Genomic DNA, 26,736 nt, shown 5'->3' on the forward strand with positions numbered 1-26,736 from the left:
TATATATATATACACATATATACACACACACACACACACACACACTAGGTGTTGCTGAATTGACATGGGACCTAACACTGACTGACTATGTTTAGGACCATAGGTGTAAGAGGGATTATGTGCTTTTTGGAGTGCAGTAGAGTATGTGCAGTAGTGAACAAAACGTGTCCACTTATCAGCATAGCAGGTGCATGTAGTGGGCGTATGGGGTTCCATGAATATTTCCATGCACTCTTGAGGTAGGTCAAGGTAACCTAACTCTAGGACCTCAGGAGCTAAATCACCAGGCTAAACTATCCGGGGTCCGGATGTCAGACTATGCCATGGTTTTGTGAGAGACGTTCCAGTCTGTTGGGAAGTTTCTCGCAAGGGGTGATGGACATTTCTAGAAAGGTCTAGAGCATGATTGTCTGTCCCTTGCTGGAACCACCAGGATAAAGGGGAGGGATGTTTGCTTGAGCTTCCTGTCAACATAAGAGATCAGTGGGAGAGGAGGAAAAGCAAACAAAGATCCCTGCCTAATTAATTCACAGAGCATTGCCCAGGTGTAGAAACATGGTGGCAAACATTGGGCATTTTGTGTTTTTGTGTGTAGCAACACGGTCTATGTTTGGGATGCCCCATCTCTACAAATAGTGAGGGAAGACCTGAGGGTGGTGTGTCCACTGAGCAGGTCTGCAAAGCAGTTGTCCATTCCTGGATGAAATTCAGCCAGGAGATTAACTTTGTGATGGATGTCCCGGGGCCAGATATGCTGCACTAGGGTAGACAGCTGAAAGGAGGGTTTGCCTCCTTGTATTTTGTAGGTAGAAATGGTGGTCATGTTGTCTGTGCCTTGAATGCTCTGAAGAAAGGCTTTGGGAGCTAGATGAATGGCTAACAGTTCAAGTGGTTGATGTGGAGCCCAAATTGATGACGTGGCCACAGACCCTGGAATGTCATGCTGTTGAGATGCGTTCATAGTATTGCACACTTGCAGAACTGAGTATGCCAGGCAGCAGATTGTTGCTGTTCCATCACTGGAAACGATGGGTGCTGGCCCTTATCAACACTAGCTCTTCTAACTGACCCTCCACTTGTGACCACGTGCTTGAGAGGCACTCCTCAAGCAGGTGCATATGTAGTTCGGCATCATTCCCACAAGGCGCATCACTTTGTAGGCTTAAAGTGGACAGAGTGGCTAAAATAAAGGGAGATGGTGCTGGAATGCTTGCACCCTTTAGGGGCTTGGGGAAGATTGTCCCACAACCGAGTTCACTAATGACCCAAAGAGGGGTTGAATTTGGAGCAGCTCCAAGTGTGAATTGGTGGCTTTCACCATTAACCCCAGACTGCAGAGAAGGGAGATTGGGTCCTGGGTGTGGGTTAGTCATTCCAGTCTGATTGCGCTCTTGATCAGCCAGTCATCAAGGTAGGGGAAGACATGAGTTCCTGAAGTGAGCAACTACTACTGTTAAACACTTGGTAGATACTCTTGGGGCCGTGGTGACGTCAAAGGGCCTTCTTGGGAACAAGGAAGAATAGAAAGTCGACAGCTTTGCCCTAATGTTGATGGGGCACTGGCTTTATGGCTCCTTTGAGTAGGAGCGCCTGAACCTACTCTTGCAGCGGAGATGTTCCGGACTGATGGTGTGGGTGCAAGGTTGGATATTTTGTGGTAGTGAGGGGAGTCGTAGACAGCAGCCATGCTCAATCATGGATAGGACCCCCAGGTCTGTGGTGATCTCTTCCCAGCAGAGCAGGAATCCCTGAAGTCTCCCCACCGACAGGTGTTGTGTCATCATGGGAGATGCAGGCTAAGTTTGTGAGCTTTGGGAAGGGATTTGGCATCCACAGTACTCACTCTAGGGGTGTTCTTCAAACATGGTCCGGAGCTGACCAAGGTGGATGGATGGATAGTGAGGTCTGTTCCTCATCAGAAATTCTTCCTTGCCCGACTCAGACATCTGAGTCGAACTGTGAAGTTGGTTGGTGAGCTTAAAGATTAGGTGACTCACCCAAAGCTTCCTCCTCGGCGCTGAGTGAATCAGCTTTGCCAAAGATAGCTGGTGCTTCTGAAGAGGATTTCGCTATCCTACTGTGGGTCCACTGTCTGTCTTGATGCCAACACAGTCTTCTTGCTGCGGAACGCTGAACAGCCACAGTGACTCACTGTGGTTCGGCAAGAGGCAAAGATTACAGGCTGTGTGGAGGAGGTTAACCCAAGATTTGGAATGGCATCGTGCGCATCTCTTGAAGGGAGTCTAATCTATTACCCAGGGTGCTCATTCTCCCAACGGTAGTATGGAGCACACAGTGGCACAAAGGGCTCCAAGAGGCCTGGTCACAGGACTGGATTAGGCACAGCTTGTTGAAAAGTCTTCCTAAACAGAATGGAGAGCCACAGACTCCAAAGCCAAGATGGGAACCGACAAACTCGTCCCGACCGGAATCACGCTCCATCACGTCCAAACCAAATGCCAGATGGTGGGGAAAAAACTAACAATGTACTCGGTGCCGATGCACATACACAACCAGGTGAGGAGTCGAGAGTGAGACTCAAAATACTTCAGAGAAGAAAAACAAGTTGTGATTGCCGTAGCGCAATGCTTCATGGCAGGCATGTACAGCGCATGTTTCTACAGCCACACATGCTACAAACAGTAATTATCAGATCTTATGTTGGCATTTAAAAACCAAATCAAAGCTCATACCTTGGTGATGGTGTACTTGGCTTGCTCCATGCAGACAGAGTGCTAAGGGGTATTCTTCTTGGTTGAACTGCTTTGTTTGTCCCAGATAACGGTACAGTCTTTTTCTCCTCCATCGTGGGAGTGGCTGGAACTACTTTGATGCTAACAGGAGTTGAAGGAGTGTCTTTGTTGGCTGATGAGACATCGATTGTTCTAGGCTGCAGCGGGGTCACGGGGTTGCTTGGATCCAGAACTCTGCCTACCGGAGTACCATCAATTGGTCGAGGGGTTGGCGAAGCAGTCCGGCTCCCTTGAACTTTTCTTATTTTCCGCTCTACTAAAGATGGAGTCTTCACATCCAAAACAGGCTTCTCCTTCAAAGGTGTGCCAAGTTCATCTTGATCAAACGTCACGAAAGAGCAATAACCATCTGTTGAGGAGATAGCCAAGAAAGTTCCATCCTTTGACCTGCTCAAAACCAATAAAACAAAACTTCATTAGCAAATCGGTGTTCAATCACTAAACACTATCCAACACTCACAGATTTGAAAAAGAGTTGAAGAAGAAACTGAAACACTGCGGAGTAAATGTACAGTTTTTGACAACACTCCGAGTTGCAAGCAATTTACTAATTTCTTGTATGTCTAATACACAGCATCCAAAATGATCACAGATGATACCCAACCCTGCTTGGAAAATATCTTACCATGAAATATCACTAAGAGTATGATAATGGACATTTGCTATGTAACCGAAGGGAAACAATTGCTGGGTGTCGTAGAAAAGCACAGCATCTTCTGAAGCAACTGCAAACACCATACGATATGGCAGGTTTATTAGCCCCTGGGGTGGCTTCTGAGAGTCATCTATGGAGACAAAAAAAACCAAAATGAACAAATACTGCTTAAACAGGACATGTTAAGAAGCAAAAAAATGTTCAAATAGACAATTTAAACAAGTAAAAATATTGATTGCAAAAGGAAAACCTGTGCTGCCATTGGCCATCCAGTGAGTGAAAGTTTCACATGTGGCACAGCAGAAAACACTAGTGCATAGGTTGAATCCGAGAAAATATCAAGTGCTCACAAAGTAGCTAAAGAGATCAGTGAAATGTGTTTTTTTAATGTCAGTATAAAAAATGTTAAATACAGTATTTAATTAGTGATATGTTGCATGTTCTACTCTGCCTTTTAAAGTGATGTTTTTTGTGCGCACCTATTATATATGGTTTATTTCAGTTTGTCTTTTTAAAATATATCCCTTTGTGGTCAGCAGACAGGTAAAGGTGGTTTAAGGGAATCAAAGGATAAGTGTAATTTTCAAAGCTTGTGCATAGCAACACTATAATTAATTAGAACCCACTCAGCACTGTTTCTTACTCTAGCACAACAAATAACTTGTACCTGATTATTAGTATTTAAAAAAAAGTGATATTTTATAGTGTTCAAAAGGTGCGTTTTTTTGGCAAAATATTTTAGGAAAATCGTCTTTGTGAGTATTGAAACATACTTCTGTTATATATACAAATGCACAGTATACCTGCATTAATTGTTGGTCTCAGCTCAAAGTACACCGGGCAACAACGAACTGCTAGCGTTGCTTTGCCGGGACAGGGCAGATGAGCTATTGGTCTAAAGAGGAAAACAAGAGATCGGTTTAGACAAATGCACTAAATGCATGTGAGTGTCCTAAAGTGTGCAGAATAATACTGTACCTTCTAAGATTCTTTCTTGAGAACACATAAGTCGTGTTTGTTACATTCTCGCCAGCTTCCACACATCCAGCTGTAAAGGACATTGGGTACATTAATTAATGTAAAAAATCGGTTAATTTAAGGCAAGAAAATCATGGAGAGAAAAAAAGCAGCATCACCACTAGGGAGCACCATTGGAATACAAAATAAATACGCATTTAAACATAGATTGTTGACCTAAGGGTTATTTATTCTTGCTAACAGGCTTCAGGTAAACCCTGAATTTCAGTTCAACGAATTTGTGGCCATGGCTAACACAATCATCCTTTAAAAAACAGCTTAAAATGCATAACATTGTTCAAAACAAAATAATGCATAACTGGAGGACACACTTGGCCAAAGTTTGAAAATAGATGAATTAAAGTATAGTATTCTATAGCCTAATTCTAATCCTGCTATGAAGTGGATCATCAACATGTAGAAATTAGAAGCAGTTATGGGGAAAAGAGAACTTTACAAATTATTGGTGAGAAGACTTGTTTAATATGGACATACACCATTTCCCTCAACAAATACCATGAAAAAATAGATACATTAAGTTATGCAAGGAAGAATGGATCCCCTGGTCTGTGAATATTAATGGGTGAGTCACACAAATTATATATATACACATACGCACACACGTGTGTGTCTTAGCCATATTATGAGAGGAGCAATTGGGCTCAATGAATGGGTTCTTTATGCATATGGGCACTAGACCGATCAAATCGTATGAATCCTATCCAATTTGGTTTATACAGGTATGTTATCATTATTGCAATAAGGTACCTCACACTTACTTCCTCAAATAACTCTTGCACAGGGCACCTAAAGCACTTTATAATTTGCTGGTGTCGCAAGAGACATTAGATTGCTGGGGTCTTTACAAAACTTATCAGCATTAGAAACTTTGGGATGTAATGCACTGTTTAATAAACTTAACGATACTAAGCACTGATAAACCAGAGTATTAATGCAGGTTTATCAATCAATCAATCAAGACATTTGTATAGCGCACTACTCACCCGGAGGGTCTCAAGGCGCATGTAAGCATGCGCCTTGTAAGCATTTGTAAGTTTATTGTAAGCAATGAGTTGTATATAAGAAACCCTTTGTTTTTGCGTAGCAATACCCCTGCGCGTCGGTAGGCGTCATCCGCGGCTCCGCGTCCGTCGTCTGCGTCGTTAGCGCCGGAATGACATCGTCGGAGTACTTAGACGCCGCCCATGCGCGCTGACGTCAGTTCTGATACACAGCTTTTCCGCGCCAGATACGCAGAGCCATGATAGAACCAACACTGGTGCGAAGAAACTAGGGCCCTGAAAGGGGTTGACCTTAACCCTAGATATCGGTTCGCAGAACGGGGAGGATGGGTGGGTCGGTAAGGAATCTATCACTAACTAATGTCTCTTACAGATATATCGTTACACAAGTAGTAACTTGTGCATCTGAAAGAGACACGTTAGTGATAGATTCCTTACCTTAGAATAGATACCCCAGCAATACCAACCCCGGTGGTGGGTCTGCGAACCAATAAATCACACCAGAAAGTCCTGGAGGACGGAACGGCCAAAGAAGCCATCCCTCCGGACTTGGCTGTCCAGGCAGTAGTATCTTGCGAACGTGTGCAGCGAGGCCCACGTAGCTGCCTGGCAAATGTCCTGCAAGGGCACTCCCCGGCCCAGGGCAGTAGTAGTCTCCGTGGCCCAAGTGGAATGAGCCCTCAATCCAACAGGGGGCTCCTTCTTAGCCATGGAGTAACATGCCTGGATACACAAGATGATCCACCGGGAGATGGTCCGCTTGTGCACCGCTTTCCCCTTCTTAGCGCCCACGTAACCAACAAAGAGTTGGTCATCCACCCGGAACTGGCGTGTGCGATCCAAGTAGAATGAGAGCGCACGTTTTGGGTCCAGACGGTGGAGCCGCTCTTCCTCTTTAGAGGGATGCGGAGGCGGAAAGAAGGTTGGCAATGTGATGGACTGCCCGATGTGGAAGGCTGAGACAACCTTGGGCAGGAAAGATGGCTTAGTACGCAACAGTACGCAACACAACCTTGTCCGGATGGACAGAAAGGAAAGGTGGAGTACAAGAAAGGGCCTGGAGCTCACTCACTCTCCTGGCAGAGGTGATGGCAACCAGGAAAGCAGTCTTCAGAGCTAGAAGGCGAAGAGGACAGTTGTGAAGTGGCTCAAAGGGAGCGCACATCAGGAAAGTAAGAACAAGGTTCAAGTCCCACTGGGGCATCACGAAGGGAACAGGAGGGAACATGTGTGTGATGCCCTTAAGAAATCTATTTACAATAGGGGACTTGAACAGAGAAGGCTGATCAGGTAGCCTTAAGAAGGCAGAAAGGGCAGAAAGGTAGCCCTTGACAGTGCCCAGAGCAGAGCCCTGCTGGGCAAGAGAAAGAAGAAAGAGGAGAACCTCAGAAAGGGGGGCAGAGAGAGGGTCCACAGCCTTTGCTGTGCACCATGCCACAAATCTGTTCCACCTACAGGCGTATACCGACTTTGTGGAGGGACGCCTGGCTGCCAGAATGACATTACAGACTTCGGGAGGCAAGTCAAATGGCCTCAACTGTCGCCGCTCAATCTCCAAGCTTGTAGGTGGAGACTGGACAGGTTCGGGTGGAGGACCGTCCCCTGCTGCTGCAACAGAAGGTCCTCCCGAAGAGGCAGACGAATCGGGGGATCGACTGACATGCTGAGTAGCTCGGGATACCAGTATCTTCGTGCCCAGTCCGGAGTCACAAGGATAACCTGGGCCCGGTCGCGCCTGATCTTCTTCAGCACTCTGGGCAGAAGTGGTATAGGCGGAAAGGCGTACAATAGACCGCAACTCCACTCACGACGAAAAGCGTCTCCGAGCGAGTGCCGCCTTGGAAATTCCAACGCGCAGAACTGATGACATTGCGCGTTCTCTTCGGTGGCGAATAGATCTAACCAAGGCTCTCCCCACTGCTGAAAGAGGCCTTGCGCCACATCCGAGCTCAGACGCCATTCGTGATCCATCATGCACCGACGGCTGATTTTGTCCGCCCTGGCATTCAGAGAACCTGCCAGGTGTTGAACCACCAGGGTCACGCCCTGACGTTCCAGCCACTGCCAGAGGCGCAGAGCCACCTGGCATAGGGTCCACGACCCCACCCCGCCCTGTTTGTTGCAGTACCACATGGCGGTGGTGTTGTCCGTGAACACCTGCACTACACTCCCCCGGACAGAGGGGAGGAATGCCTTCAGTGCTAGACGAATCGCCCGTAACTCCAACAGGTTGATGTGGAGCCGGGCCTCCGCCGGAGACCAGAGTCCTCTGATCTCCGCCTCTCCCACGTGGCCACCCCAGCCCTGGAGGGACGCGTCCGTCACAACTACGTGCTCCGGGTGGGGTAGGGAGAGGGATCTGCCACTGACCCAATCGCGGTCCATGTGCCACCACTGCAACTGTCTCGCAGTGCCCTCCGAGATCAAGACAAGACAAGTTGCCCTGATGCTGGGCCCACTGAAATTTCAGGTCCCACTGCAGAGCCCGCATCCGCCACCGGGCGTGACGCACCAGAAGGATGCAGGAGGCCATCAGTCCCAGAAGCCGCAGCGTCAACCTGACCGAGACTCGGGATAAAGCCTGGAAGATTGGAATCAGAGCCTGAATATCCCGAACCCGCTGTTCGGGAGGGTAAACCCGAAACTGCGCCGAGTCTAGAACCGCTCCGATGAAGAGGAGCTTCTGAGAGGGACACAGGTGCGACTTCGGTACATTGATGGAGAACCCCAGCAAGTGCAGGAGGTCGGCCGTAGTCTGGAGGTGGCTGACGACTGTCTGGGGCGAGCCCGCCTTCAACAACCAGTCGTCGAGGTAGGGGAAGACTGAAACCCCTAACCTGCGCAGATGAGCTGCGACCACCGCCATCACCTTCGTGAACACCCGTGGGGCGCTGGTAAGGCCGAAGGGGAGCACGGTAAACTGAAAGTGCTCGTGGCCTACCGTGAACCGCAGGTAACGCCGGTGGGCCGGCAGGACGGGGATGTGAAAATAAGCGTCCTGCAAGTCCAACGCTACCATCCAGTCTCCGGGGTCCAGGGCAGCTAAGACCTGAGCCAAAGTCAGCATCTTGAACTTCTCTTGTTGGAGGAAGCCGTTGACGTTCCGCAGGTCCAAGATAGGGCGCAGGCCCCCTTTGCCCTTCTTGGGCACCAGAAAGTAGTGGGAGTAACATCCACACCCTACTTCTGGCCCAGGAACGCGCTCGATGGCCCCCTTGGCCAAGAGGGCCGTGACTTCCTCTTGCAGAAGTTGCAAGTGATCCCCCGACACGCGGTGGAGTTGCGGTGGCATGGCTGGAGGGGTCGCCTCTAAGGGGAGGGAGTAGCCCCTTCGGACGATCTGCAGCACCCACCTGTCCGATGTGACAGTGCGCCAGTGGGAGTGGTGATGGCGAACCCTGCCTCCCACAGGCGTCACATGGGCCTGAAAACTCGGAAGGTTTTGAGGCAGGTGCTGCGGAGGGAGGTGTGGACTGGCCTCGCCGCTGACCCCGACCGCCGCCACAGCGGTTTCCACGGCCGCCACCGCGCTGCTGGACATTCTGCGGTGCGTGGCTGGCAGCACGTGTGGGGACGCCCCTTCCGTGGCCACGAAAGGAGCGAAAGGCACCCGATTGCTGGCGCGTGGCCGAGAGGCCTAAGGACTTGGCCGTAGCCCTGGAGTCCTTAAAGCGCTCCAGCGCATGGTCTGCCTTGTCGCCAAAAAGGCGACAGCCATCGAACGGCATGTCCAGAAGAGTGGCATGGACATCGGCCGAAAAATTGGCGGACCTCAACCAGGCGTGGCGTCAAACCGCCACCGTCGTTGCCATCGCCCTGCCCAGTGAGTCCGTGGTATACAGTCCACACCGGATAGAGTATCGAGCCGCATCTCGACCCTCCACAAGGGCTTGGGCGAGCTTAGCCCGGACCTCCTCTGGGCATTGTGGCAGCACGTCCGCAACCGTGTCCCACAGGGTGTGGGTGTAGCGGCCTAAGAGACACGCGGTATTGACAGACCGCAGACCCAAACTCAGGGACGAGAACACCTTCTTTCCGAACTGTTCATATCTCTTGGATTCCCGATCGGGCGGGGCCGTCGGGAATGCGGTCTGGGAAGTGGAGGTCTGGATAACCAGGCTCTCGGGGGTGGGATGGGTGGACAAAAAGCAAGGGTCGCCCAGAGCCGGGCGGTAGCGTCTGGCCACGTTCCTATCCACAGGCGGACCTGTGGCGGGCTTGGACCAAGTGCCTACAAGAACGTCACATAAGGCTTCATTTAACGGCAGCAGAGGCTCACTGGAGCTTGCCTGCAGTTTAAGACCCTCAGTGAGGAGGTTAGTCCTCACGGCCGCGACGGGGAGCTCAAGGTCCAAGGCCTTGGCTGCCCTCGTCAACACTACGCTGTAGGCAGCCCCCTCCTCCGTAGCCACGGTGGGAGGGGAGACAAATCCAGTGTCTGGCGAGGTGTCAATACCACTGGCCTCCCCAAGCTCATATGTCCAGTCCTCTTGAGACTGACACTCCTGTGCCAGAGGGTCCTCAGACCCCTCCCAATCACCTCCGTCACCAGTCTCCTGTAACCCAGGGTCAACAGACTGGACCTCCTCATGGAAATAGAAATCTCCAAAGGCCGTCTGAAGCGGCGCCCGCGCCAGAGTCGGACCGAAGGGAAGATTGGGGACGGCGTCCAAAACGGGCGTCGGAGGCGACACCCTCGGGGCCGGCGCCGGTGAGGTCGACCGGCGACGACCCGGAAGCGGATCCGGTGAGGTCCTGCGGTGCCGGGACCGAAGTCGCCGGCGGCGCCGGGGCCGAAGCACCCGGCGGCGGCGGGGCCGAAGCACCCGGCGGGGCCGAAGCACCCGGCGGGGCCGAAGCGCCCGACCCGCTAGGGCCTCCAGCCGGGACCGCTGGGCCCGGAGGCGCCGCGGGACCCGGCTGAGGAGGGAGGGATCTCATGGCCATGAGGTACCGCTCGACCTCCGGCGACGCACCGTGCCCAGGGACCCGAAGGTGTGGGGCAGGCGGCGACGCTTGCGACTCTCTTGGAGCCGCGTGGGCGGGGTCGCCCGAACCCCCGGCCGCATCATGCGAGCGTCCGGGTGGGTCGGAGGAGCGATGATGCCGCTCCGACCTCTCATGCCTCTTACCTGAGGACTTGGATCCCGACGACCGATGTCCACTCCCGGAGCTGCGGGGACTCCGACCCCGCGACCGGTCCCTCGACTTTCCGTGGGACCGGGACCTGGAATGGCGCGGGGCCGACTGCCGGAGCTCGAGCCGCTTGCGGGACCGCTCCCGTCTAGCCTTCGACGTCAGGGGCCAGCAGTCGGAGCAGGTGCGGTCGTCGTGGTCGAGGCCTAAGCACTTCAGGCACCGGCGATGGGGGTCCGTGACCGACATTAGTCGGTCGCACTTCGAACAGGGCTTGAACCCCGGCATCCCTACCGGCACCGATAGAGTCGAAGACTCAAGAAAGAAAGATCAAAAAGATCAAAATGTTTAGTCAAAAAATGACTAGGGGTAGAGCTTCTCCGGATCTGCGCTAGCTGGCGCGGAAAAACGAAGAACTGACGTCAGCGCGCACGGGCGGCATCTAAGTACCCCGACGACGTCATTCCGGCGCTAACGACGGACACGGAGCCGCAGGCGACGCCTAACGACGCGCAGGGGTATTGCTACGCAAAAATTTACGGATCCAGTCTGACGCCTGGGGATATTCTAAGGTAAGGAATCTATCACTAACGTGTCTCTTTCAGATCTTGTATTATCATTAAGATCGACAATGTTTAAAGTTTTGATACGATTTAACACTATATGTCTAACTATTGCGAATTACAATATGTCTGACACTAGGCTTGGCGAGAGAGCGCCATCAATTACCGTGACAATTACGAGAGTTTTTTTCACTTTATTTAAGCACGCTATTTTGTGACAATGTTCGTGTGATCAATGCAAACTTTTTTGTCTAAACGCGTAACGAGCTAATACATAGCGACCAACTTTGCAGAAATTTACTTCCAGAGTGCGTTTTATTGGGAAAGTGTGAAAGAAATTAACTTTGCCGGTTTCTGACGTACCGGCGGTACGCACCACCTAACCACAGGCTCAGTCCCTCTACCTTCCATGTGTGCGTGCGTGCGTATGTATATATATATATATATATATATATATATATATATATATATATATATATATATATATATATATATATATATACACATATATATATATATCCGCAATACCTGGCAGCGCTCCACCATTAAGGTGAAAAACAAGGCATGGACCACTTCTTGTGTAGCATACAATTTATTCGCCCCAACAGCTAGTCATGACGCGTTTCGGCCGTCCCTGCGGCCTTGGTCACAAATATATATATATATATATATATATATATATATATATATATATTTACAACAAAGTTCTTCAATGAAGACGCCGCACACTACCTCGATTATGTTGACTTGTAAGTTTATTTTCTGTAGGTTCCCCACCTACGCGTTTCGGACAAGCAGATTGTCCTTGATCACGGTTAACAAACACGTGTCCATCATTTATGTTTACCTTAAATACATACAAACTCCACTTGGCTATTATGATGCATTGTGGGTTCAGTAGTTTTTAGGTTTTTCGTAGTTGCTTATTTAACTAACATTGCGCTGTTGCAGGCTGGACCGCGGCATTTACGATCAACTGGAAGTTTAGAATTAATGTACTCCACGTTGTGCTAAGGCATGTGACATAGTGTCACAGCGTCTCAAAGTTATGCATTTCACACAACTGAATGAATGCAGAGCACAGGTGGTTTTCAGGATCTAATTACGGACTGAGTGTCCAATTTATGTTGCAGTTACTGGCTGAGTGCCCTAGTCCCTGTTATATTTGTAACTGTCTAAAACATTTCTGGTCTGAGTGCCTAGTATTCCAGTTGTGTCGTTGAATGCTTTGATCAACAGCTCGCACAGCGCAAGGATGAGATTTCTACAAATATTTGTCACATATATTGCACTTAAATTAATCATCATCAACAATCTTTATTTCGATCTATGTGATCATAAAAGATGTACAAACAAACAACAATACAATATTTAAAACTGTAGAAAAGGGATTAATCAGTTAAAAAATCCATGACATGATTCATAGCTTTTCTAAAAAAGAAATGCATCTTTAAATACAATCATTTCCAGTGATTACAGTTAAGTTCTTGGAAGTAAATTAGGGAGAAGTTAGTCCAGGCACAGTGGAATCACTTATAATTCTTGCGCGTACTCTCCACATAGCTGTCAAAAACTTCGCCATTACAAATACTGTGGGAGATGTAAGATCAGTTTTAAGGACTCTATAGGCTGGGGCATAAGTTCGGAAGCCCAAGTTCCTTAAATATGGCATGAGCCAAAAGCTCCTAATGTTGCGGTAGGCTTTACAAAATAAAACCACATGAACGTCGTTTTCTAATTTATGGTTGCACGCGGGGCAGTTGGGTGTGGCATGTTTATCGTCCCAATTTTTAGTGAGCGACCTCAAGGGAAGAGAGCCATATCTCCATTGTAAATACATTTTCCTCACATATACAGGAGACATTGCATCAAGGACATATTCAAAACTGTAAATGTCTTATTTTAATGAATATGTCAGTTAAAGCGCCCTCCCTAATTGAGGTAATAGATCTCTGGAGCATGAAGCCATAGAAAAGTTTGGAAAGTGCTTTCCTAGAAAGCCTTAACGATGTTGCTTGGGGTCGTTCCATAACTCTGGGACTCCAAGGATTTTTGGATATGGATATCATTCTAAGAAGCTCTTGCAATTCGCTTCTATAGTGACTCAAATCTTGACTACTCCAGAGGCGCCTCCAATAGGTCAGTGGTTTAAGGCTCACTTCTTCGCTAATTGGGCACAGTGCCAAGTCCATTCTCAGCGGAAGTAGTGGAGTGCTTGAAGGGAGAGCCGTCAGGTGCCTAATAAAATTGTTCTCGGCGACTTGAGTGGAGTGGTGTGTGGCCCCATAGTTCAGCCCCGTAAATGATACCACCCCGTGCTTGGGCCTTGTAAATTTGTATTGCAGGTGCCAATGGGCGAAAGGGAGATTTCTTAGCGATTCTAGTGATTGCACCCGCCGTCTGGATTAGTTTGGTGGTTGCTTTTGTTTTGTGCGGCAGCCAGGTTAGGTTGTGATTAAGTGTTATGCCCAGATACTCAATCACGTTAACTCTCTCCAGAGGTGTAGGCCCTAAACGAGGATTTGGACAATTTTTGTGTTTGCGGCTCAGGATCATGAATTTTGTTTTTGATGGATTTATTTCTAGGCCCCTTTTGTTACAAAAGTCCAGGAATCCATCCAGGATCCTTTGCAGCCCCATTGGTGTTTTGGACAGCAGCAGGGTGTCGTCCGCAAACATAATCGCGGGCACCCTGCTGCTGTTCAATGATGGGGCGTCGATGTTGGCAATTTTACAGAGGTGTTCTATCACCCCATTTGTAAACAGACAAAACAGGGTCGGGGCCAACACACACCCCTGCCTAACCCCACGTTGGACAGGGAACCTATCTGTAAGCCTACCACCCTTTCCATACCTTACCCGGGCGTAATTGTTAGTGTGGAGCCTAACGAGAATCTGTAGGATGTCTCCGGGGACACCCATGTCCTCCAATACCGCCCACAACCTGGCCCGAGGGACCAGGTCGAAGGCGGCACGGAGATCCACAAAAACTGCATAGAGTGACCCCCCCTTCTACATATGCAGTTTTCCAAAATAAAATATTTAATCTCAGTATTTGGTCCACTGTAGAAACACCCTTCCTAAAACCTGCTTGAAGAGGACTCAAGATCTCAGTCTCTTCCATCCAACATTGGAGTCTATCCAGGATCAGCCTACCGAACAGTTTTTGACTGACATCAATGAGACTGATCGGACGGTAGTTGGCGGGGAGCAGAGGCGAGCCCTTTTTATATATCGGTACCACCTCTGCTCCCAGCCAAGTATCCGGTATCCTCATTCCCTCTAGGACTGCATTAAATAAGACCATTAGATACGGAGCCCAGATCACAGGTTCCTGCCTAAAGAGATCGCCAGGGATCCCATCTAATCCTGGGGCTTTTCCAGATGACAGGGCCGATATGGCCGCCTCGACATCTTTCAAGGTGAAGGGGAGTGATTTATGCATGTTGGAAATACTGAGTTCAGATGGTTGTGACTCCTCTGCCTCAGGGGCGTATAGCCCCTGGTAGTGATCTTGCCAAACATTGGCTGCAATGTTTGGTTCACTTGCCGATGGGAGATCTGGGCAGCCATGGTTAATGATTCTCCAGAATCTACGAGAATCCCTGCTAGCTAGGGCCTCAGCCAGATTCTCCCAGTGAAGTATATCCCACTCCAGTCTTGCGTTGATCATGAGTGCCTTATAGGCACGCCTTTTGGATCGGATCTCCAATATACTGCCTCCCTCTTTTATGGTCATAATAAGGTCTTGTTTTGCCAGACGGCATGAACGATTATACCAGGAATTGTTAGACTGCCCTTGTATTTTTGGACGTGCCTTAGTTGAAAAAACTAGTTCAAGCTTCTGGGTCAGATGGGTATGGATTTGAACTAAAACCTCATTTCTTTCCGTCGTGGACGGTAGACCCCCTAGTTTAAAAGCATCCTCGGGAATGGGCGTTATCCCCGCGTAAAGAGAGGTAAGCCTTTCTTCACTGGAGGCAAGGGTATCCCATTTTATCCGCCTCCTGCTGTTCTCTAAAAGGAGTCCTCCTGTCTGTTTCTCCTCGCCAATCACTTTCTCGCAAGGGATCATATATTCTAGCTCCAGGGTGTTATGGTCACTATCCGGTCTTGGCGATATTTTAAAATCGACCACCCTTTTCCATGTCTTTAATTGTACAAGGAAGTAGTCAGTTCTAGATTCCCTCCCTTGCCTATTAAAAGTGCATTGTGAGGGGATGTCGGACCGAGTACGACCGTTGCAAGCTCTCAGCCCATGAGTGAGATTGAAGGTGTTGATCTGTACAGCCAGAGTTGTCCATGCTCTGGGGGGAGGCGCTTCCGTCCGAGGAACCTGCCAACTCGAATCCTCCTCAAGGGAGGGTCCATCGAGTAGACCAGGTAAGGGCTCAAAATGAGAATTGAAGTCACCCCCTATTAGATAAGACAAGTTCTCGGGGATAGTTTCCAAAACACAGGAAAGGAGCTCTATAGTTTTAGAGGTGGACCCATTTTTGACTGGCCTTGAATAGATATTAATGACCAACAGCTTCAATTTGCCTGGCCATTCAAGGACGACAGCCAATATATCTGCAGAGTCGACTGGATATCTTGATGCTCGGCATCCTATGTCTGAGGCCACCCAAGTTTCCAAGCCCCCAGACGGTCTGCCTTTCCCACCCCATACCGCAGGGATTGAGAATATATGGAAGCCCCGATAGTGGGACTCCTCCCTTGACCAGGTCTCTTGAAAAAGACAGACACTGTTTGATTGTGTTAAGTCCGCCCATGCATCTGAGTCTATTTTATTTGTCATGCCTGCGACATTCCACGAGAGGATATTTAAAATTTGTGGGGATTTTTGGGTATCAGATTCCTTTGGTATAGGGATTGTATTATCTGGGGAGTGAGGTCTGATTATTTCCCCCTCATCTACCGACAGGGCATCTCTGGTGGTATCCGATTTATATGGGACGTCACGTGGTTCAATGGCCCTAGAAGTACCCTTCTCCTGGGTCCAGACTGGGGGGGAGCGGATCTGAAAATTATTTCCTTTTACGTGCTTTCGGGGTGTGGAGGCCAGCTGTCAATCCACCAGTTCGAGACAATCGTAGGGATTGAACAGCGGTAGAGGTGGTGGCTGATAGACTCTTTGGGGCCATGGGTCTACTCGTACAAATCCACCCCCTCCCGTCCTTCTGCTCGGGACAGTTTCCCATCCATAGGAGTCACTAAGTGTTTGGGCGGAATGGGGGTATCTGTGATTGGATGAAGGGTGTCCTCCTCCTTTCATTGTTGCCCTGCCAGTTTCCCCTAAAGTTCTGCTGGTGTCCTCTACTAGGAGGCTTAATCGTGTGTCCATTGGATGGATAAAAGAACGATAGGGGAACAGGCTGGATGTTGCTGCCTTCGTCTTCCAATGATGGATTGCAGACAAAGGCAGCTGTACCTGGGTCACCAAAACTCACCAATAGGCAATCTCCGCTGATTGTTTTTGGGCTCTTGCCTACCCAGGAGACCCTTCTGACCATGCGGATATCGCTGGTCATTCCTCCAGGGAGTGGTCTATGCGTCGAAAGCCAGTTGATGACCTTATTTTTTAACGATTCTACCGTTTCGTATGAATCTACTTTTAGTTCTGGTACCCCAACTAAGATGACCGTATACGGGGCAACCTCGGGTGGTAAATTAACGGTGACCGTTCTGGGTGCCTTTGGCTTTTTCTGGTCGTCCCTATTCTGATTAGCGTTTGAGGAAGGTGTTAGGGAGTTCATTGTTTGTGGGATAGGAAGCACTTTGGACTTGTCTGCATTTAATTGCTGTTTTGTTGGTTGTGACTGTTTGGGTAGACCGGGGGACGGTTTTGTGACTGATTTGGGGTTGGATGGTGGATGTTGATTAGTGCATGTATTTGAGATATTAACACCTGTTGTGGATGTAATCACTGGTACATTAGGTGTTACAGATTTATGGGTATCCGGCCTGCTGTTGTGTTGTGTATCAATAATGGATGGAGTAAGCCCCAGAGCCCCAGATTTCCAAGTGTCCATAATCTGCATAGCAGTCTTTTCTATTTTTATTATTCTTGCCTCCATTTTTATTAGGCGCGCTTCTACGGGGCCTATAATTGACTTTAAGAGACGGCCTATGTCTGCTAAAGTTATATCATCTTCCGGTGACTCCTGATTTTGATCTACGGTAGGTGGTATGTGATCAGTTGGAATATTGGACTGCAGCTGTTGCGAATGGTCAATTACTAACACTGGTGCAACTTTCTCCTGAATATTGTGGGTAGGGGTGGGTAAAGTGGGAGTATTCCCTGTTTGTTTTTTAGGATTTTTGGACTTTTTGCCCCTATTTGAGTTTTCCCCCTATACCCTTTTTTGGACCGCTCCTTCCCGTGTTCCTCGATTAGTGCTAGGTGACCCTGGCAGACTTGAGTTGATGCTTACTGCGTTCGATTCCTCCCTGTTTGATGCGACAGCAGCCTCCCCCAGATTTACATCATTAGGCAATTGAGCAGTTTGTTTTGTGGGCAGTGGGAGAAGACTCATGTCATCTAAGTCGCCTAGTGTGTCCTCGGTAAGGTCTAGGCCATCAAATTGCTGCGCCCCACCCTCTGATCCATCATGTTGTGAGTTTTCGAGGCGCCTAACTTCAGGGGTTTTTGCCATAGCTATAGGACCCAGTGAAGACCGCTTGACCCACTCTATCTCCTGGGAGATGCGTCTTTCCAGTAAGTGTATATCGTCTATTAAAAGGGAGCCTGCTTTCAGGAAATAATTATCAATTGTACCCTGGGTTGGGGCAGTTGACATATGAGCGGTAGCTGCCTGATTGACTTTGCTCCGGGTCTCCATGTGGCTCATGTTTAGAGATAGGGCTCGGAGGGGGGTACAATACAAAATACTGCTTTAGGTTATTGAGTGGATGTGTAGTCCGTACCTTAATATAAATGGGGTGGGCCAGTCCAGTCCTTTCCGTCCTCAAACGGCCCGCTCTTAGCCCGGTCTTTGCTCCGGGCTGCGTCCCGCACTGCGGGAGAAGTAACCCCAGTTATAGAAAGGTTAGAGGGCGGAGAGGGCGGGGTGCGGGCCGGCAGGGAGAGCGGACCGGAAGTTGTCGACGGTCTGACAGGGACTCCTGGGAATTGGAGTCCCTGTACGCTCGCAGCCCTGCAGCCCTCCGCCGAGATTGCAAAAGTTTTTCCAAGTCTCCCCGACTGCTCCTCCTCACGGTGTCCTGGCGACGCGGCACCCGCCGAGCGGGTGCGGCGAGGTGTGGTGAGAGTTCGTGCAGTCCACGTGCAGTCCACACAGTCTTGAGGCAGGTGAGCGCGACCCAGCTATTCACTTCAGCAAAATGTAGAAATGGTTTCCCAATGAGGGCTAAGGAGCAAGGGGTTTAAAGAAGCCCTCCGGTGGGCGGGGGGTGGGCCGGCAGGGAGAGCGGACCGGAAGTTGTCGACGGTCTGACAGGGACTCCTGGGAATTGGAGTCCCTGTACGCTCGCAGCCCTGCTGCAGCCCTCCGCCGAGATTGCAAAAGTTTTTCCAAGTCTCCCCGACTGCTCCTCCTCACGGTGTCCTGGCGACGCGGCACCCGCGGAGTGGGTGCGGCGAGAGTTCGTGCAGTCCACGTGCAGTCCACACAGTCTTGAGGCAGGTGAGCGCGACCCAGCTATTCACTTCAGCAAAATGTAGAAATGGTTTCCCAATGAGGGCTAAGGAGCAAGGGGTTTAAAGAAGCCCTCCGGTGGGCGGGGGGCGGGCCGGCAGGGAGAGCGGACCGGAAGTTGTCGACTAATCAAAAGGAAAAGAGTTCAAGAAAATGATTGAGGAGATAGCCTCTCTAGAATTGGAAATCGCAAAAGAATCTGACGAAGCCACTGTGAAACAACTACGTGAAGAAATGAAAAAACGCCTGGTCAGATACGAACTGAAGATACGACAACGCAAACAAGAGAAGTTTGAGAGGGACGAATGTGATTATATGCAGGGAAGAATTCTAACATTCTCAAAAAAATTTGATGGTCCGAGAAAAGCCCTCAAGAAAAACAAAATCGTTGGACCTGTCGAAGAACCCCCTACATCAGAATCCTCTGCCACAGATGAAGAGCGCGCCGAAGACGAAAGACCAACCACAAGTGAAACAGGGAAGAAAACTCCTTTTCATTTGGAGTTCGACCTGATTCGCAGCACTTGGCTGAGAGGAGGGAAGCTGAAACCACCCGAAAAAGAAAAAGACGAAGAACCAGACGAGGTGGGTGGCAGAGGACGAGGAAGGGGCAGAGGAGCAGGACAACAAACCCGCAAGAAAAGAGGCAAGAAGTGGTAGATGAGGGCCTCACCATCATCAATCTCACAGAAAATCCCCTAACATCAGCTGAGGAAGATACCCTAAAGCTAGGGTTAAGCTTCTGTCCAAACCATAGATTGGAATACACCCAAACACGCACAGGGATGTGGAATTCCTATAGCCCGACGCCCAGGACATTTTGTTTGGGGTCAAGGGCAACACGTTTTAATGTGCATTTTGTCCTTGGGACAAGCAGGCCCAACCCCCTGCAGCACAAACCCTTTGGCTGCCAGTTTGCAGTACCACATTAAGGATCAGGGAAGGGCACCACCTGCAGTTAAGTTAATATTTGTGTGCATATGTTAATGCTGTTCAAACTTGTATTTATGGTTCATTAATTGAGAGACTTTATTATTAGGTTGAGCGCTCTCAGTAAATTAAGTTCTGACAGCACTCAGTATAAAACTGTGGACACACGGTTTCAAAGTTTAGCAATATGAGGCAATGCATAATGCTCCCAGAATGCACTGATTAGAATGCAAATATTTGCAGAAGCTTGAAAGCAAGATTAATGATTATTTGCTTTCACCATAAAATGTTCCTAAAAAATGAAAGTAGGAAAAACATTTTTTTGCTAAACTACTGTAAAATTTCAGGTACCATTTATTTGCAGCATCATTTAATAACATCTGTTGATGCATGCTAGTATTTCCCCCAAAAATTCATATTAGAAAATCAGTGTAACCAGTTTCAATACGATTTTGGGAAACAAAAATAAACAAGCATTGGCGAGACTACCTTGTTGGGGGTCGTAGAACATCTGCGGAGCTTAGTTGATAAGGGACTCACGGCTGCACTGATACTTCTTGATCTCAGTGCAGCATTTGATACCATTTCGCACAGTATCTTGCTTAACTCCCTTTTTGATGTTGGCATACGGGGAATTGCTCTTGAGTGGCTAACCTCTTATTTAGACCAGCGCTCTTTTCAAATTAATTCTAATATAGGCACCTCTGGTGTCTACCAGTCCCCTTATGGTGTCCCTCAGGGCTCGGTGCTTAGCCCCCTGCTTTTTAACTTATATGTTGCCCCTCTTGCCCGTATTGCGGAAAATGAAGGCCTAACTATGTTTAGTTACGCTGACGATTCGCAAATAATTTTCTCTCTGTCCAGCACAAACAAGGACTTACCTTCGCCCCTGAAATCTGGCCTTGCCAAAATCGCAACCTGGATGCGGACCAATCTGTTGAAACTTAACGGAGAAAAAACAGAGGTTTTAATCTTTGGCCCCAACCATGATCTATGGAATGCCTCCCACTGGCCATCCAGCATAGGCCCTCTTCCCATCCCATGTGACCAAGTTCGGAACCTAGGTATAACTATTGATAAAGGACTTACGATGCAGCCTCAAGTTGGAAAACTTACTGCCATGTGTTTTGTAATCCTGAGATGGCTCCGTAAGATCATATGGATGATCCCCGAAGACACTAAGAAATCTGTAGTTAACGCCCTAATAACTTCTAGGCTTGACTACGGGAATGTCCTTTACCTAGGAGCAACCCAAGCTGTAATGAAACGACTGCAGCGTGTACAATATGCTGCGGCCCGTCTATTGCGCAAGTGCCATAGAAGAGAACACATGTCGGAACACGTAAAAACTTTGCATTGGCTTAAAATTGAGAGCAGAGTAAAATTCAAAACTCTCTGTTTCATGCATAAGATAAAATTTGGTTCTGCCCCAAGATACCTAAAATCCCTAGTCCATGTTTATCTTCCCAGTCGGCATCTCAGATCCTCTTCTCAGGGCCTTTTCAACGTGCCTCAAGTCCGGCTTTCCAGAATGGGCGGCAGGTCCTTTTCCTACCTAGGTTATGGAATTCACTCCCCCTGGAATTGCGCATTGAAACTAATCTCGCTACTTTCCGTAGATCTCTGAAAACTTGGCTGTTCAACCAGTAAACCTGACCTGGCTATTTATCTCCCTCCTTCTTTTCTGCACTCAATCTCTCTACCAGCGCCGGGAAACCCTTTTGGGTAGCTGTAGCGCTTTACAAATCAAATAAATAAAATAAATAAATAAATAAGCCAGTAGGTCTGAAATGGTGGTCAGCTTTTTAGTTTTGGCAATGCGTGACTTGTTTTGGCATGGTTTTTGTAAAACCTTATTGATGTGAGCTGCCAGATCCTCACCATTATAACAAACATTGGCAAAAGCAAAAATCGTTTTTGGTCTCAAAAAAGCATGCACTGCCACATTAGTTACTGGCACTGAACAAAACTACTTTGTGTGCCAATATGCTCCTTGTGAAAGAGCAGAATGCTGTCACTCACCGTGAAGCCAGCAGATACAGAGAGAGTATTTTAATGAACACAAAAGGTCATGGTTAACGCCATACCACATTAGGGGCTTTCGTGAATTCTCAAGAATTTACAGCAGTCGAGCAAGAAATAGTACTCCTTGAAAATATTTGTGAACTGCATTTTAGCATGAGCAAATGTGCATGTGTAGATTTGCTCTTGCGATAATCTGAGAGTTTGCAAGTTTATTTTCCCTCCAACCAATTTATTCCCAACTCTGGAAGAAGGTTTACGTCTGCCATTGTCAGGAATAAATTTCCAACATTTCTCAGTATTGGACAAGATTAGAGAAGAGTTTTTGAAAATCCTTAAAACATGCAAATTAGTAGGTTTGCATAGACTCAAAAGGACACTCCAACCCTGGAACGATTGTTTACCACTACCTTCAGTCCCAGTATTTAGATCTGCGGAAACGTAGTAACATAAAGGGATTGCTAGTTTTCAAACACTACTATGGTACGTGCCCTGGCATTATCAGAGAGGCTATAGAAAAGAGCTTTTATATAATGAGCTTGCCATAATTTTGCGCCGCACAACATGGCACCAAAGGGACAAGTGGATTTTGTTACAGGACAAGTAGATTTATGAAGCAACCTGTCCCATGGACAAGCAGATATTTTAGTAAATTCCACACCCCTGACGCATCGACATGTTCAATCTGACCCGGAAAATGAAACTGCACAAATTTCATAAATTGAAGCCACAAACTGAGGGTACTAAGAAATCACGCAAGAAAATCACCACATATCCCACTGATGTTTTATCTGTTAAAGATATCAACACAGCGCATGTGTTGGAGGAACTTCGTGCGGAACAGTATGAAGAGACTAGCGATACCAATGCATCGCAAAGGGAGAATATTGAACAACAATCTCCCATTACAAACTTCAAAGCTCCATCTCAATTCAACCCACAGATGCCCTACGATGCAATCGACACTTTTGCGGACGCTGTCACACAAGAACTCATGCATCATAGACAATCTACTGTTAAAAGACCACACGTAAATAACAACTTCACACTGGCTCAATCAGGGATCCTAACCAACTTGCAGAATAACAAAAAAATAGTGATTAAACCCTCAGATAAGGGCGGGAACGTTGTTCTTTTAAGCTACAATCAATATTGCCAAGAATCTCTAAAACAACTGGATGATCCGAAATATTATCAAAGAGCAACCATGGAACAATACAAAGAAAGTATCCGATTGTACCATCTCCTGTTGACAAAATGGCGCAATAAATCCATGTTGGATACAGACGAGTTTTTGTTTCTGCGCAATCCAGAACCTGTATTGCCCACCTTCTACCAATTACCGAAGGTACACAAAGACTGCAAAAATCCTCCTGGACGACCCATCGTCTCCTCCAAAGGGAGCTTAACCGAGAATTTATCAATCTACATTGACTCCTTTCTGTCCATTTTTGTCAATGCCCTGCCTTCGTTTGTGAAAGACCCCAAAGACTTCATCAGACAAATCGATCAGGTCATTTGGGATCCATCATATTTGTTGATTACCTTAGACATAACCAGTCTCTACACATGTATAGAACATGAACAAGGTGTAGAGGCTGCCAGACATTTTTTAGACACGAGACCAGCCAAATATGCGTTACATGGACAATTTCTGATTGAATGTCTGCAATTTTGCTTGACTAACAACTTTTTCTTGTTTCAGAATGCCCTATTTAAACAACTGAATGGGACCGCGATGGGAACCTGCTTCGCCCCCAGCTACGCGAATCTTTTCGTAGGCTGGTGGGAGGAGCAGGTTGCCCTAAGAGGTGAAAACCTCAAATGGGCTGGTCATGTCGTTGTCTGGCGTCGGTATATCGACGACCTTTTCCTGGTGTGGAGGGGCTCCTCCACACAGGCTGAGGAATTTATCTCAGATCTAAACACCAATAATTTGAATCTTAGATTCACGGCTGATATCAGCAAACAGGAGGTGCATTACCTGGACTTAAGAGTCTATATCCATCAAGGCAAACTGGAAACAGGCCTTTATCGCAAGCCAACGGCTGGCAACAGTACCTTGCATTATGAGAGTAGCCATCCCTCCAGTCTGATTCGGAGCATCCCGTATGGGGAACTCCTGAGACTTCGACGGAATTGTTCCTTGGAGTCTGAATTCATTAAAGCGGCACAAGAAAGCATTACTAGATTTCTAGTAAGAGGATATGATAAAACTCTCCTTGATAACACCTATAAGAGAGTCCTGAGAATTCCCAGACCACAACTCCTCACTCAAATGCCCCGCTCTATGGATGATGCAGACTCCAAAAACAATTTGATTGATAACTACATATTCAGATGAGGTCTCGCATCTACGACAAATTTTGAACAAAAATTGGCACATCTTAAAAACAGATCCTGTTATAGGCAAAGATGTTCCAGAGAAACCTCTCATAACCTTTAGGAAGTCCAAATCCATCAAAGATACCCTGGTACAAAGTCATCTTATGCCACTACCACCTAAATCTACAGGCACACTGAAGGAAATGAAAGGTTTCTTTCCGTGTGGCAAGTGCAAAGCTTGCGATCAGAGCAGAAGGACCCTATCTTATAATGCACCAGGATTAAATAAACCCAAAATGATAAACAAATTTATCACATGCACGACACCCTTTGTGGTGTATTGTTTGGTATGCCCTTGTGGTCTTCAGTATATCGGAAGCACTGTAAACAGCGTGAAGCTACGAATACTTGAACACCAAAGGGCTATCATGAACAAAGATCCAGCTTACCCTGTGGCACGTCATTTTGCCGAGAAACATGGAAGTAATAGGGAGCTATTACGCTATTTCGGCATTGACCATGTACCTGCTAATCCCAGAGGTGGAGACAGATTACTCCGTCTCCGTAGGCTTGAATCCAGATTCATTATTGATTTACAAACCAAGCACCCAATGGGACTAAACATAGGTGAAGAACTGACAGTACATCTTGGTAAATGAATAATTAAAGCGATTTATTTACTTCCCCTAGTTTGGAACTCGTATGATGAATTCCTGATACCACATATCACTTACAGTATGGCCTTTACAACTCTTCATTTCTTCCTTTACCTCTCTTTTCGCAAAACTGAATTTTGGTTTTAATTGTTGTTTGGAATTTAGCACTTCAGTGAATGATTCATATTGACTTGATGTGATCAGAATGACAAATGAAATAGAACTAGGTCATTCCAACCAATACTTGAATAAGAATATATGCATATATAGATATTTTGCTATTCGATTAGCTTAATTTTTTTCTTATACATATCTAGAATTTGCATGATGATTCCAATGTTGATTTGTAAATATCATCTGATGTGCTACCTTACCTGTTACTCTCCGGATAACATTTCACATGTTACCGGAGCCATGCCGATCCACGGCTAGATTGTTTGTATCTCCTATGTTTTTGGAAGCAACTGTGGCAACTGGGCTACGAGAACTATTTCTCTTGGGTTTTATTGCCAGTGCAACGCCGATCCACGGCGATATACATGAAAATTTCTGGCAATGGTAATTAATCAGTCTGTACTATGCTAATGACTGTTTTATCAATTTTGTAATGATATATATGGAAACACTGCTTTGAGAGTATCACGATATGTATCAATTCTACTCAGCATATATATCCGCTGTTATTATGCATAGTCCAATATGGCTGCCAAGTTTAACCCAATTCTTGATCACTGCTAGAAACGCCCAAAAAAAACGCTAAAACTAGATGGTGTATGTATTTATAGTCCACCTTTTGTTTCTATGATTTGCTTCAAATAAGAGTCATTGACTTAATGCCGGCGACACTGAGGAAGGACTACTGTCCGAAACGCGTCTGTTTTCTTCGTTGCCGTGTGAAGAATAAAACATCTTTTGTCAAACCTGGAGTGCTTTCATCCTCTTTCCAGGACGGGAGGGAGTTTAGGAGATAGATAGATAGATAGATAGATAGATAGATAGATAGATAAATAGATAGATAGATAAAATCAGAACTACTGTTCATGCCTTCATACGCCCACAACTAGTTCGCGGCAACGCACAGCTCCATAGCTTTTCAAGAATCCACACTAGCACCCCTGAAGGGCACCTACACTACGGCGAGTCTAATCCAGGGCCTGAAGAATTATGATCACATCACCACCATCCTAATGGACTCTATTGGCTCCTCATGCAACCAACCCTTCATTACCAGCTGCATCATTTGCAAAGCCATCTCAACCAGCACTCTTACTTCTCTTGCAGACACGCCAACTATTTCTAGTGGATCTTTTGGCTCGGTTTGCGCTACAGAAATAGCATATTCATACACACAAACGTAGCATTGTTAGGATTTGTGCGGGGATATGCAATTTGATCTTTTTGGAGGTACTTGCTTGTGTGTCCACACTGGAATTTATAAATTAGAATTGCAGTTTTCAATTAGATCTTTTACTTTGAGATCTTTATTTAAGAACTGGCATCACGTGTGAAAATGAAGGACTACCTACAAAGTATTGGGTAAATATCAAGCTAAAGATTGGTATACTGATACAGGATATTGCCCTGTGTGGCTGCCCTTATTACTGCTACGGTCAAGTGTAAGATGGTTAATGACTAAAATATTAAAGAATTTAATTTCCATACCTGGTGTGAGAAGTAGTGAGCCATCTGGAGTAAAACTAAGCCTCCGAAAGAAAGACTTCATGCTGTCATCATGAAACATCCTGTAGCTTTTAATCTGTAACAGAAAATAGATCTGATTCGCCTTAAAGAGGTACGTAAAGAAAGAGGATGGTGTTTGGACTCAAGGAGACAAACCTATGCATTCAAAGAATCCAAAAATACTGAAAATCTCCATGGTGAATGCTCAACTGATATGAAACTAAATACTTCTGAGCTGCATTTGTTCTCCAGGAAGAACATATATGCCACAGTGGTGCTCAAAACATTGTGACTGCAGTTATGATGTGGTCTATGCCAA

At 47.2% G+C, this 26,736-nt stretch overlaps 1 protein-coding gene across 2 annotated transcripts in view; it reads right to left on the bottom strand.

Moving 5' to 3' along the window:
• The window catches only part of CHAF1B (chromatin assembly factor 1 subunit B), a 322,331-nt gene that overhangs the window by 51,165 nt on the left and 244,430 nt on the right, over nt 1–26,736 (bottom strand). For both annotated transcript variants that reach the window (XM_078656876.1, XM_078656877.1), the window contains exons 8-12: nt 26,400–26,493; nt 4,387–4,456; nt 4,212–4,303; nt 3,379–3,538; nt 2,694–3,140 (exon numbers count right to left, since the gene is read on the bottom strand). In XM_078656876.1, coding sequence (XP_078513002.1) covers nt 2,694–3,140; nt 3,379–3,538; nt 4,212–4,303; nt 4,387–4,456; nt 26,400–26,493 — 863 coding nt within the window. The remainder of the gene's footprint in view (nt 1–2,693; nt 3,141–3,378; nt 3,539–4,211; nt 4,304–4,386; nt 4,457–26,399; nt 26,494–26,736) is intronic.

This window comes from Lissotriton helveticus, chromosome 8 (assembly GCF_964261635.1).
Source record: "Lissotriton helveticus chromosome 8, aLisHel1.1, whole genome shotgun sequence".
NCBI classification, from domain to species: Eukaryota; Metazoa; Chordata; class Amphibia; order Caudata; family Salamandridae; genus Lissotriton; species Lissotriton helveticus.